Genomic DNA, 14,327 nt, shown 5'->3' on the forward strand with positions numbered 1-14,327 from the left:
ATTAGGTTTGACGTAAATACACTACCATGTGTAAAATAGATAGCTAGTGGGAACCTGCTGTATAGCTCAGGGAGCTCAGCTTGGTGCTCTGTGATGACCTAGGTGGGTGGGATGGGGGGGTGGGAGGGAGGCCCAAGGAGGAGGAGATGTGGGTGTACATGTGGCTGATTCACTTCATTGTGCAGCAGAAACTAACACAACATTGTAAAGCAATTTTACTCCAATAAAATAAAGAAAGAAAGAAAGAAAGGAAGGAAGGAAGGAAGGAAGGAAGGAGAGAAAGAAAGAAAGAAAGAAAGAAAGAAAGAAAGAAAGAAAGAAAGAAAGAAAGAAAGAAAGAAAGAAAGAAAGAAAGAGTACTGGACTTCCCTCTGATAGTCTTTTCAGCATGGACTCTAGAACTTTTAGCATGGATCTAGAGTAGCCTTTCAGAGCATGAATCTAGCACTAGCTTAGCCTTACTACTAAGATGTGATCCCTCCTTACTCTACTGAATGTTCTGAGTGATGAACAAAGTCTCTCCATTCTGGTTCTGAATTTAGCTTGTAGAATTACTAGCTGAGCTTTTGTAATTGTTTGGTTTATTACTCCTCTGTAATTATTCTTTCTCCAGAAGTCGCTATTTTCCTGATTCATGAAGTTTTCTGTTACACACATGCACAAATTTTTGTTCATCCATAAACTCAATGGACCCAATGTGCAGATTTCTGGAGCACTTTCTCTGCTACACTGATCTACAAATCCTGTCTTCCTAAGGATTCTCCCACCCAATTGAACTCTCTCCTCAATTCAGCAGAACCATAGGCTATGTTTGTGTTTCCTCTTCTTGTGCTGCATTTCAGGTTGAAATCAAGGTTACTGTGGGGCTTCCTTGTTTGTTTCCCTTATTTCAGGGAAGCCTGTTGTCTAATTTCTAAAGATATCATTACATATAATTTGCTCTGTTTTCTGGTTGTCTATAATATAAACCCAAATTTCGATACCCCCTAATGAGGAAATTGGAAATATTTGGACCTATTTTTTTCTTATTCCATTCATCAGTTATCTGTGGATCTTGGAGAAAGGAACACCTAAGTTTAATTTGTCACCTTAACACCTATAGTTTCAAAGCAGTGAAGAATAACATTTTAACCATAACATATGGTATTTGGATGCAGTTATCCTAACAAAACTTTGTTCTTATTGTAAAATATAAGAAAAATCCAATCCCTTTAAATAAACGCTAAATTCAAAGATAAAACGCATCACGAATTTATAAACATAAGTGTACCTCCCACTCACAGAAACTATTCCATGTACTCCATTTCTCATCACTAGATAAAAGGGCAGGAAGAAACTTATTTTAGAGCACTGTATCGATCTCATGATAGAAATGCAATCATTTCCAGTTCTTGAAGTTCTTATTCAAACCAGAACTATATGTCTCTGTATTCACAGTGTTTTTCCATTCAGTACAGGCATACTGCAGGTTCAGTTCCAGACCACTACAATAAAGTGAATATCAAACTAAAGCAAATCACATGAAGTTTTTGGTTTCCCAATGCATATAAAAGTTATGTTTACACTATACTGTAGTCTATTAAATGTGCAATAGCATTATATCCAAAAAAGTACATACCCTTATTAAAAACATTTTATTGCTGAAAAATGCTAACTATCGTCTGAGACTTAAGTGAGTCATAGCAGTAACATCAAAGATCACTGACCACAGATCACCATAACAAATAGAATGAAAATGAAAAAGTTTGAAATACTGAGAGAATTACCAAAATGTGACACATAGACACAAAGTGGGCAAATGCTGTTGAAAAAACGGCACTGACAGACTTGCTTTATGCAGAATTGCCACAAGCTTTCAATTTCTAAAAAAACACAATATCTATGAAGCACAATAAAATGAAGCACAATAAAATGAGGTATGCTTGTAAATATTTTTTGTTTGTTTTATGGGAATTCTACACGTCTGGTCTGCATGCCTTGGCCTGGCCACTTATTCTTTCTGAACTTCACTACTCATAGCTTAAGACATAAGGATAATTTCTATTTTACTAACTTACAAGGTATTACCAGGATCACGTGAGATAATCTATGAGGTGCCTATTTTTAGATGAGCTATATATATGTCATACACACGTTTGTGTAGTCCCAATGTCCTTGACATAAGCCATTATGATGTATGTGAGAGTATTTATTTTACTAAGAAGTTACTTTGATAGTGTATGTCCTGAGTCTCTCTTCCTGAAAAGCATTTGATTTTAACTATATGGAGAATTGGAACATTTGCATGCATTTCATTAAGAAAAGTAATGGGATCTCCAAATTAGTATAGTCAAATATTTATTCATTATCCTCAGATTTAAATTAGCTTTTTAAAAATCATATATCTCCCTTAATTGGTAACCCACAGTAAAAAAAAAAAAAACTAGTAAATATGAATATCAACGCTTATTGCCTGGTCTCTCTCTTCTAATCTATCATCCTATCCATACCAACCTACTTATTCCTACACTGGGTAGTCAAAAAAAATTGTTAAGGTAATTAATAATGATACATAATACACAAAGATGAAAACATCAATTTGAAGCAAGGAACAAAAAAGTAAACCTCTGGGCTTTTAAATATTCATCTTGATTAATTTTGTCCTCAATGTGAATAAGAGGTGTTCTGGATCAGAGAGAGATTAGTTATTAGTATTTCCATAATAATAGCTGTGTTGTTTCCTTTGCTCCACTCTTACCCCAAGACAATACAATGAAAGCCAGATGGGAAAACTTATTTGAGTGGTCAGATACTCCCTAAACAAGAAATGGAGAAAAATGGATTTTCTCAGCTGTCTCATGGCTGTCTTTCTCTCCAGTCCAAAAAGAAGACAGAAAAGCCTTTGTTCCTTAGAGACAGGATGGAAAAGTTTCTAAGTTCTTACTCTAATCTTTTGGAATATAAATATATCACTCCAAAGGCCAGAGATGCCCCAGACTTTCAGGCTTCGATGACCTATAGATATATCTCCAAGGTCCCAGGTCTCATTTTCCATTGAAATGTTAACGCATACTTGTACCTATGGAATTAGATAAATGTCACTGGAGTTCTCTCGCTCTCTATACTGGTGTATTATCTTCTCATGGCTTATTCTTAGGTCAAGGTACAAAATTTATTCAGAAGACCCTTGATCTGCAGAAACACAAAAAAATTTTCTCTATATTCCTCAGTCATACAATGGCAAGATCATAAAATTTATGTGAACAGCAAAAGTAGGCGAAAGTAGCTCTAGGTTAAGTCCTTGAAATTTCTCTTTTAATAAATCTCAGAAATCAACTAATTTCCTAGTTAAGAGACTCTCTCTTTAGAGTAAACTACAGATACATATAGTCCTGTGCACATACACACACAGAAAACAAACAAGCAGAAAAAAATCCATTATTTTCACTCAAAAAAAGTGACTATGTTTTGGTTTTTGTTTTACTTCCACTTGGGAAATTAAAATAAGCTTCACAGAAATTAGAGAACCAAAATATTTTGTTGTAAAATAGAGATAAAAACTCATTAGGTTGACTTAAATGTTCTTTTGATTTTACTTTTTCAGATAAAGGGCTTTTTGTCCAGGGCATGTTATTGAAGTCAGATTTCCTTACTAGGAACAGAGCATTTTAGAGCTAGAAGAACCCTTCAATATTTAACAACCCTAATGGAATCAGAGCTAATTTTAGAAAAAGTATCTCTAGGATACATATTGATTTGTAGTACTGACAAAGTTTGTGTTTCTTCAGAATTATATATTTCCAGTTGCCTTTCTATGTTATTATTACCCAGACGGGCTTTCTAACTGATTTAAATCATAAATCTTTAAAAATTATTATATCTTTTAAAATTTTTAATTTATTTTCTATTGGAGTATAGTTGATTTGCCATACTGTGTTAGTTTCACGTGTACAGCAAAGTGATTCAGCTATACATATACATATATCCATTCTTTTTCAGATTTTTTTCCCATATAGATTATTACAGAATATTGAGTACAGTTCCCTGGGCTATACAGTAGGTCCTTGTTGACTATTTTATGTATAGTAGTGGTATATGTTACTCCCAAACTCTTAACTATCCCTCCCCCCACCTTTCCCCTTTGGTAACCATAAGTTTGTTTTTGAAGCCTGTGGGTCTGTTTCTGTTTTGTAAATCATAAATGTTGACAGGAGGTAGATGCTTGGGATTTTTTAAAAAGGTATGGACCTTTATTAGAGTCAGTGTGATATCCTGAAAAGCACTGGCTTTGTAGAATATAGACTTGGTTGGAATCCTTACTCTGCCACTTACCACCTGTATGAAATTGGAAAGTGACATTGGTTTACTCACCTATGAAATTACCCCCCGTTAATAGATGAGGACACAGGATGTAGAGGCACTGGATGAAGTAGGGTTACATGCTGCAAACTTCTGGCAGTTTAACAGAGACATATAAATTGCTAGCTGCGTGTTGTGAGACACAGTAAGCATTAAACCCATGGAAAATAACTTTAGCACATTTCTATAATAGAAATTTTTTCTCTTTGTTCAATCTCCGATGGACCATCTAAACATCTCTGATTTTCCATAGCTCTATCTTCTTCACCAATAGGAGGGTAACTCAGGACACAGTTGGAAAACTTCTTGTGCATCTTTTGAGGACTGCATTCTTTTGCATCACTTATACTGACAAGATCATTTACACACTTTCAACAAACAGTGGTGCCTCAGTGTCCAGGAAAAGAATGTCTAGAAACTTCATTATGAGATTAAATACTCTAAAAGACAAGTTTGGCTTTCTTTCAACAAAAAAGATAAAGCGTTATGTAACACAGTGAGCAAAACAAATTGTTCCATTTTTGTTTCTTCTTGCTTTTCTGTTTTTTACTATGTGTGTGTGTTTATGTGCTGTGTGAAATTTTTGTTCAGTCCCAGTAAATCCATAATATTTATCATCTATTCTATAAAATGAGTGTAGCAATAATGTTATGATAAATTATAATCAACTTCTTACATTACTATGTATTGAGTACCAACAACATGCAAGGTCTGGTACTTTTAGACTCCGCAGGTGACATGTGAATGCTCGCCGTGGTCTCTGTCTTCAAAGGGCTTGCACATATTTCAGAAGATAAAGTGAAAATTATACTAATAATATCTATGACTGCAAATATTTGAGAGCAGTGATAGGCAGAGGGTAACTTCAGATATATCACTTTATGAAGATATAAACAAAGAAACTTACTCAATACTGTGGATTCCACTATATCTAGTCTACCGTAGCAAGCAGAGAAGAAAGACTCACTCAAAGGTACTCACATACCAACATGCAGACTGTAGAGCAGAGCTAGGCAGGGTATTAGGAGTCAGGACAAGGAAGGAGCAGCGCGTGCTATGGTGGGTAATAGGGGTAATAGAAGTATCATGAAGAATGTGGTACTAGATGTGTTGGGGTCAGGGAAGGTAGACAGGGGATGATGGCCCCTCACCCCAGAGAGTGATTTATTATATTTGTCAAATTGGAGGCGAAGGGTGGCATGGAATGAAGCATATGATGAAGCCACAAAAGACTGACAAGTATACTCTGAGTTCTCTTTAATCAACCTTGAAAAAAGATGTTTCAGCTGAAATTGTAGGCAGATGAAAGGAGGGCCAACTGTGTAGGAGAACTCCCACAGGCGTGCTGATCAAAGGAGCAGGGGAACCAAGAACTGAACAGGCCAACCAACCAAACGGTCACTTGGCTAAAAGTAAAGTCCTTACACCGTTCTGTTGATAATCTTAAAATATTGTGCAAACAGTGGCTAGAAAGGATAACTTATGTCTCCTTACATTTGACCATCCATGCTACTAAGAAATCCTCTTCAGAAAGGCAGAAGAGGCCAGAATCTCAGTCATTCATTGGTAATATTCAGTTTCTTGAAAAGAAAATATAAGCTATATGGACAATATCCTGAAATAAATGGTTAATTTACACAAAAAGTTTATTGAGAGTCTGTTAAATGCAAGGAACAATCCTAAGCATTGGGGGTATAGTACCAAGCAGAAAAAAATCTCTACATTACATTTTAGAACAGGCAGAGGATGAAAAATAAATCCATGAATAAAAGTCTTCACTGACCAGGTACTAAGAAGCCTTCATTCACCAAGTGGGAGGGGGGATACAGAGTGCTTAGATATTTGTTCAAAGAGAGGTGCAATCTAAAATAGAGTGAACAGAGAACGTCTTGGTGAAAAGGTGCTGAGGAAAGAGCTAGAAGAGGTGAGGGAGGGAGCCACAGGGATGTTGCCTTGAAGTGATAATGGGCTAGTGTGTCCATTGTGGGAACAGGGAGAAGGACAGAGTAGCTGAAGAGAGCTGAGGAGAAGAGCCAGTGATGAGGTCCAAGAGTAACAGGGCACCAGATCATGTAGGGACCTGTAAACCTCCACAAGGAATTTAGCTTGCACTCACCATTAGATGGCAAGCCACTGGAGGATACCAAACAAAGGAACTGACATGGCATTGCTTCCATTTTAAGATGATCACTAACTACTTTTGGAAAAGAGACTATGAAGGAGACGCAAGGATAGAAATGGTGAAACCACTGGTCAGGAGGTTATTGTAGTAACAGACTGTGGGTTTGCTCAGAGTGGTAGCAGTGGAGGAGATGGGAAAAGATTAGATGCAGAGTATATTCTGAAAGAAGAGCTTCTGGAGCTTCTGGAGATGGTGTATGGAATGTGAGAGAAAGAGAGGTGCCCAGGCCAACATCAAGGTCTTTGGCTTGAGTAGCTATTTTGATTGACAGCATTGTTATTTCCTGAGATGAGTGGGATGTGTGGAGGAGCAGTTTTGGGGATGAAAATCAGGAGTTTTGTTTCTGTGTATATTAAATTTGTTATGCTCACTAGACATCAAAATGGAGATGCCAAACGGACAACTGGAGTCAAGGAAATAATTCTGGGATCTATGAATTTGGCAATCAACAGCAGCGCAATAGTTTTTAAGACATGTGATTTGTTGAGATCTCCAAGGGAATAAGTATAGACAGAAAAGCCAATAAGTTCAAAGAGTGAGCCCCAAGACCCTCCAATGTTTAAAGGTCTGGGATATGTGGAGAAATGAGTGAATCAAAGTAAAAAAAAAAAAAAAAAAAAAGCATCTAATGAGAGAGAAAAAGCAGGGCTTCCTTTCCAGTAAGGATAGTGTATCAAAAAAAAAGAGAGGGTCAAATGACAAATCGAATATGACCAAGAAGTGAAATTGGGACTGAAAATTAACCACAAATTTAAAATATGGAGATCACTGGTGACCTTGATGAGTAATTTCAGTAGAGTAGTGGGTACAAAAGAGATTGTCTCTTGTACCTGACTGGAGTGGCTTAAAGAGAGAATGAAGAACTGAGAACAGTGATTATAGATAACTCCTTGAGAGGATTTTGTTATAAAGGGATCAGAAAAATATCAAGGTTGCTGGAAGGGCATGAGAGATCAAGAGAGTTACTATAAATTGTTTAAAAATGAAAATTACAGCTTGTTGAGGAGTGAAGTGAAGGTGTGACATAGTTCTGTAGGAATTGGACTTATGGATAAGATCATGAATGCTATCACTTATGCAACTGGAGAAAACCTAATTGCATTTCATTTCATACCCTGTCACCACTTGGCTTTAAATCTATGTTGTTTAAACATTTTGACCTTACCGAAGTTAGTGTATTCCCTAAAGCTCTTATGAATCAGTTAAATTGAAAGTGAGAAATAATGTCAACCCTTCAGCAAAATTGAGAGTCGTATATGTATTATGCACTATTCATTAATGATCTTATTAATCTACACAGTGATCTTGTGTAGGAAGCACTATTATCTTTAATTTGCCACGAGGAAACCAAAACTCTAGGAATATTAAGTAATTTGTTCAATGTCACTAGTTAAGTAGTGTGATTATCAGAATTAAGAGGTGAAATTTCTATGCACTCTTTTTAGTCTGGGTCTGCCATTCCCCAGGAATAACCTTGTCCTTTTAGGTAGCAGAGTGAGTCAATTTTTTTATGGCTCTTGTTGCATTTATAACACGACATTTACTATGCATATTAATTTGTGGAAAGTAGGATAATGATAAAAAAAAATTCCAAACTTGTCATTATTCTATCAAGTCAAAATTTCTACTTACAGTGAAGAGGTCTTGGAAAAGGAGAAAAAAAATCAGTAAAAGCATGGAAACACAGCATCCTGATGTTAAAAAAAAATCTTAAAGAGCAAATAATCTGATATTCCCAATTTATAAATAAGGCACTGGGGCCCAGAAAATAAGTGATTTGGCAGAGGTAGCAGAATTAGTCACAGGTGAACATAGATAGAGTTCCTGATTTTGAATCTAGTGTTCTTTTCAATGCACTTAAAACACAATTAATGGGCTGAAACTAGCTTCTACAAAAAGAATTGCAAGTTCCCCTTAATTAGTGTGGTTTTGGAGTACTTTATAATGATATTTCTTTTAAAGTCAGACAGAAAATGCTAACCTTTATTCCAGTATTTCTGTGTGAAGTTTTTGCCATTTCTATTGTAATTTGAATAAGATTTGTTTTCACTTCATTCTCTTTATTCACTTGAATTTACTGACCCTTTTCTTCATGTTTCTCTTGGCAAAGGACATACAAGAATAAGCATTTTGAGTCTGCAGAGTGTGCCGCCTCTCGTTTCTGACTTAGAATATATTCTTTATCATCTGTCGTGCTTCCTGGGCCTCCACTATTGTGAATTCACTGTTAAGTCCTTAAGGAGGGGTGAGGGATGGCTCTCTAAGTTGCTGGCTAGGAGAGAGGGAGCAGGACTGAGAGAAAGAAAGAGAGAAGGAAGCTCAGGAGGGCAAGCCTGCAGGGGTACCTGGATTGTGAGGGAGGTCACAGGGAGAAAGTGGACCTGCGCTTCACAAAGCCGGGAGGCCCCCAAGACACGTACTCCTGCTTCACTACTTGTTAAAGGGGGATCCTAGTAATGATAAGGACTGGACACAAGAATCGAATCTACAACCTCCAAACCCCTCCCTGAAACCAAGATGGCATTAGATTGGAGAACCTCCTCTGAGAGGTTGCTTCACTAATTTGCAGCTAAGATATGAGGGGACAGAATATTCTCATATTTGCCTCATTTTTAAAATCTGCTTTTGTCTGATAAGCAGACTTCCCAGAGCCACTTTGACTGAAATCTGCTTCAGGGATCATTGTTTGTTTGTTTCGAAAGCTTTATATACTTTAGTGATGATGTTAAGTTAAACACAGAAAGCTGTGACCTGAGAGTGAGAATAAATTAGAAACTCGTTATATTATAATATTGCACTATTCCACTCTAGTCACTTGATAGAGTTTTACGAGAAAAAATAAAGTTTCTTTTCCCCTCAAAAAAAGCACTAGTGTATAAAAAGAACACAGAGCCAAGCAGAACTTTTATTTTAATGTCTGCTTTTCACTTATTGATTATGGGTCATGAGTAAGTTCCAAAAATTTTTCTTCTTTGAAAGTTCCTGGCTGTTTCACCCGGATTAGCCATGGATAGTGTCATATCTCTAATCTTACAGACATGCTAGAAAGTTAGCTCAGCCATAACTAAAGGCATCAGACAAATGCCTTTAAGCCTTATCATTTAACATGACACCATAAATAATTGGGATTTCACAATTGGTATTTTAATCATTGTTTATTCTAGTTTCCACAATTTAGACTGTAATAAAGGCAAGCTCAATATAGTTCCAACCCATCACCCAATTTAAAATGCTCTATTTAACTGTCATTGTGAATGAAGCTGCTAAGTTCCATTTGATATGTGGATGAGTATTTGTTTGGTGATGGGTCAGATATACTGAGTACGCCCATCAGTCTTCAACTATCTATTGTAATAACCTGAAAGATTATCAGAAACTCTACTGGTAGAGATGATCATTTGGATTAAAGTTGTTTCAATTACGTTCAAAAGAAAAAGAAAGAGAAAAAGCCATTAGTTTGGTTGAGAACCACCTTGTTAGTGACTGTATATAACATTCCAAGAATCGAGCCCTGGGGATCTGAGGTATTTAGATACTGGGGAGGGAAGGATGATGCAACAAATGAGACTAAGAAGAAGCAGTGAATAAGCATGGAGGAGATCCACAAATGAGCTAAACTCTTCAAAAGGTGAAAGTCATCAACAGTGTCAAAGGTTGTAAAAGGTCAAGTTAGTGAAGATTGAGAATTGACCACTGGATTTGGCTAAGGTGCAGATCATCGGTAACATTGACAAGAAGTGTTTCATTGAGTAAAGGATAAAAAGTATGTTTGGAGTAATTTCAAGAGCAAATGGGGAGAGAGGAACTGTACATTCATCTTCCAAGAAACTGTGCTATTAAAAGAAGTCAGGAACGGAGTAGTAGCTGGGTGGAAGGTAGGGTGATGTAAAAGAAGAAATGCTTTTTGAAAAGATATAAAAATGGCAGCATATTTGTATATATACTAATTGAGAGTATTCAGTCTCGAGAAAGAACTTGCCAGAATGATGATATGGGGGCTATGGGACAAGAAGAAACAGAATCCAATATATTAATGGTGGGTAGACCTTAGAGGAATGGGCAGTACATGTATAGAAACAAGAGAGAACTAGTCTGTTCTCTCTCTACATCTTGACAGTAATGTAGATGTGATCACTGGAGAAGGTGAGATTTTTTTCGTCTGATGGCTTCTTTTTTCTCAGCTAAATAGAAAGAAAGCATGGTGATCAGCTGATACTAAGGGGAGATTTAGAGATTTGAGGTGAGAAGAAAGAGTATAAAATAGTCAGCTAAGAACTGGAGAATGAATAAACCAGGGAATGTAAGGTTGCCTGTCAGCACAGATTCATCTAACACGCACACCATCCCTATGAGGTACATGTTATTGATAATATTATACCTATTTTACAGATGAGAAAAAACAGCAGTAGAGAAATGTTTCCTGTTTTACCCAAAGCCACAGAGTTAAAAGGTGGCAGGCAATTTACCTTCTGAGGCTTTAAAGCCAAGTGAGTCTTAATCCTAGCACCAATAAAAAAAAAAAATGACACAATCAGATTTGCATTTTGAAAAGATCACGCTTGTTGGAATATAGCCAAAGACAGTCTAGGATATCCTGGACTAGGATGGAGACAGAAAAGTTGGAGAAAAGTGGATGGGATTTTTTAGAAAGTAAAATAAACATAGTTAGTGATGGACTGATTAAAAGGGATATCCATGATGACTACTGGGTTTCAGACTTGCAGTGAGGAATGGATGACGACATCATGAACTAAGAGAACAGGCTGGGGGAGCCGCACTTTAAGTTTTGTATCTATTGAGTTTGTAGGGGTTTTGCACACTTCCAGTGAAAGTGTTGAGTAGAGAGTTGGCTGTAAAGGTCTATCGCTCAGATGACTGGAAATAGAAAGTGTGAGGCATATTGTAGAGAATTAAACCATAACTGAAGATGAGATGGATTTGGAACAAGTGTACAGTTAAGGGAAAAGAAGATATAGGATAATACCTTGAGGAACTCCATAATTTAAAGGTTGGGTAAAAGATACAGCCCTCAAGTTGCCAGAGAGCTAGAAAGAAATTAAGAAGAGTATGTGTCAAGGTACTTCAATAGAATATTTCAAGGGGGAGGGTATGGTCAACAATACTGAGAGGGCAAGTAGATGAGGAACCAAAGTATCCATTGGCTATAGAAATTGTGAAATCATCAGAGATATTAGTTAGCTATATCAGTAGAATAATAAAGGCAGTGCAAGTGGGATGTGTTAGGATGAGTTGGAGATGAGGAAATTGGCACAAGAAATATAGATCAACTTTGTGAGAAGTTTAACTGAAAAGGTAATGAAAGAGGGTGATGGTGGCGGTCTGTGGACTATAGGATTGAGGGTAGGATTTTGTGAAAGGGAGAGATTTTAGATTATTTAAATATCAAAAGATATTTAAAAGAAAGCTTCCCATGGTAGATTGGTTCCATTCATGGGAATATTATAGGGATAATCAATAATGTGAGATAGGGGAGGGGATAAAATCCCAGATAAGGGATTGTATTGCAAAGGGATCTCTCTTCTAATATAACAAGAGAACACATGCATATAGATAGGTTTGTACAGGTCTTCTGCACATTTGCCCATTAATATTTTCTTTTTGTATTGATTTGAAAGAGCTCTATATTATAAGGATATGTGCCCTTACATTTTATATGTTGCATACATTTCTGGAGTTTTTATTTGTCTTTTAATTGTAATTAATTTGTGATTTATGGCATAAATCAGTTTTCATAAATAAGTTTGGATGAAAGTGGTCAAAAGGTGCAAACTCCCAGTTATAATATAAATAAGTACTAGGGATGGAATGTACAACATGATGACTGTAGTGAACAGGGTTGTCTGGTACATCTGAAAGTTGTTAAGACAGCAGATCTTAAGAGCTCTCATCACAAGGAAAAATATTTTTTTTTGGTATCTGTATGAGACGAATCATTTCATAACATATGAGGTCAAATGATTTAATGTACACCTTAATCTTATACAGTGCTGTAGTCAATTACATCTCAATAAAACTTGGAAGAAAAAAAAGGAAGTTATTTCCCTTCATTTTCCCCTCTTGCCCCAGTGACTCTCTGGGTTCTTTTATCGGGATGGGGGGCGAAATATTCATTTCGATTGTGTTTCATTCAGTACTCTAAAGACCATTATCCTCATGTTCCTGGCCCAGGCCTTTATTTAGCTAGGAAAAAAAGTTCTCAATACTTCTGTCTAGTTTTTGTATCAAATCTTCCTTAACAGTTCTTACAAGTGGCTTTCAGCATAGAAAGACCTTCTTCAATGAAAGTTTATATAAAGATTCTTCAATAATTTTTTCCAAGTCATAGGTGATTTTTTTCACTTTTGAATTTTTAATACATCTGGAATCATATTTATATTAGGCATAAAGTAGGGATCTCTGCCCAGCCCACCTCCTCCACCACCACCATCTCAGTGGTTGCCTTTAATTAGTACATGACGTCCACTTTCTAGGTTTTAGCCTCAAGCACCTCACAAGTTGTGTAACATGATCAAGGAACACTTCCTTGTGCTGGATCAAAACTGCCTGTCTATCTGCTAGGGTCTTCATCCTCACTGCGGAAGCAAGGACCTGTGCATGTCTCTTCTCAAGCACATGTGCCCCACTTTTGCCAGAATCATTCAGAATGTTTCCCGGGAGTTTATTCTTCACGATTTTACTCATTTCTCAGATTAAAGGTATGTCATAATCTTTTTATGAGGGTTTTCTTATGATGCTATGAGGTAATGTCTCTCTCATCATTAAGTTTAAATTGTAAATGATAAAAACATTAATATCCATTGATGATTTTGCTGAGAACATAGCATAGGATTTGGACTAGATTATGGCTAATCTTGAGATTCTACAAGTTTATGAAATGCACTATCACTCTTAAATACTCTGATGGACCGTGAGAAGGAGGAAGGAGTGGATTTTACTGAATATCTGCAAGGCAGCAGACACTTTTAGCCATCAGCCACTTTGTATATTAACATGCTCAAAATTCTATGTTATTATCTCCACTTCACAGGTGAAGAAATTGAGACTAGTATCTACAGATCAGGAAGATTAGATATGCTACTTATGGTCATACTGCTAATAAACTAGTAAAACTTTGGTTCAGATAAGAGCAGATTCCAAAATCCTATACTCTCTTCTCTACACCTCTCTGTAGTGGGGTTGACAGGGCTCACCTGACAGATGACTACCAATTTGATAGGTAAAGCATAGAAGATTATCTCAGTATCTAAAATCCCTTTCACAGGGGAAGGCCTTATATTAGCTATGAGAACTGTCGCTCAGAAAATTTCCTCCTCCTCCTTCCTAGTCAACTTCTCTCAAAACCTGTTCACAGAGGTTTCACTCATCATAGATTATTCTGTCCATTCTGGAAGTTTTTATAAATAGAGTTACACTGCATGTACCCTTTGTGTAAGGCTTCTTTATTTTAGCATTCCATAAAGAGATTCATTCATGTAGTTCATGTAGCAGAAGTGTGGTTCTTTTACTTTCTGAGTACTATTCCATGATGTGTATGTGTATATGTGTGTGTGTGTGTGTGTGTGTGTGTGTGTGTATATACATATATATATGTGTGTATATATATACACACACACACACACACACACACATATATATACACATTACCATTTTTTTATCCATTCTATTGATGGAGACCTTGGATGTTTCCAGTGTTTGGCTATCATGAGTAAAGCCTGAATGAGCATTCTTGTATATAGTCCTTTTATAAATATACGTTTTCATTTCTCCTTGGTGAGCACCAAGGAGT

General features: G+C 36.5%; 1 protein-coding gene across 1 annotated transcript in view; it reads left to right on the forward strand.

Moving 5' to 3' along the window:
- Positions 1-11,124: 11,124 nt before the first annotated feature.
- Positions 11,125-14,327, forward strand: part of ADAM7 (ADAM metallopeptidase domain 7) — a gene marked incomplete at both ends in the record, with an annotated part of 47,062 nt that continues 43,859 nt past the window's right edge. The window contains 1 exon segment of the mRNA XM_079706754.1: positions 11,125-11,243. Within this exon segment, the coding sequence (XP_079562880.1) occupies positions 11,125-11,243 (119 nt within the window).

This window comes from Hyperoodon ampullatus (assembly GCF_949752795.1).
Source record: "Hyperoodon ampullatus genome assembly, chromosome: 6".
Classification (NCBI taxonomy): Eukaryota; Metazoa; Chordata; class Mammalia; order Artiodactyla; family Ziphiidae; genus Hyperoodon; species Hyperoodon ampullatus.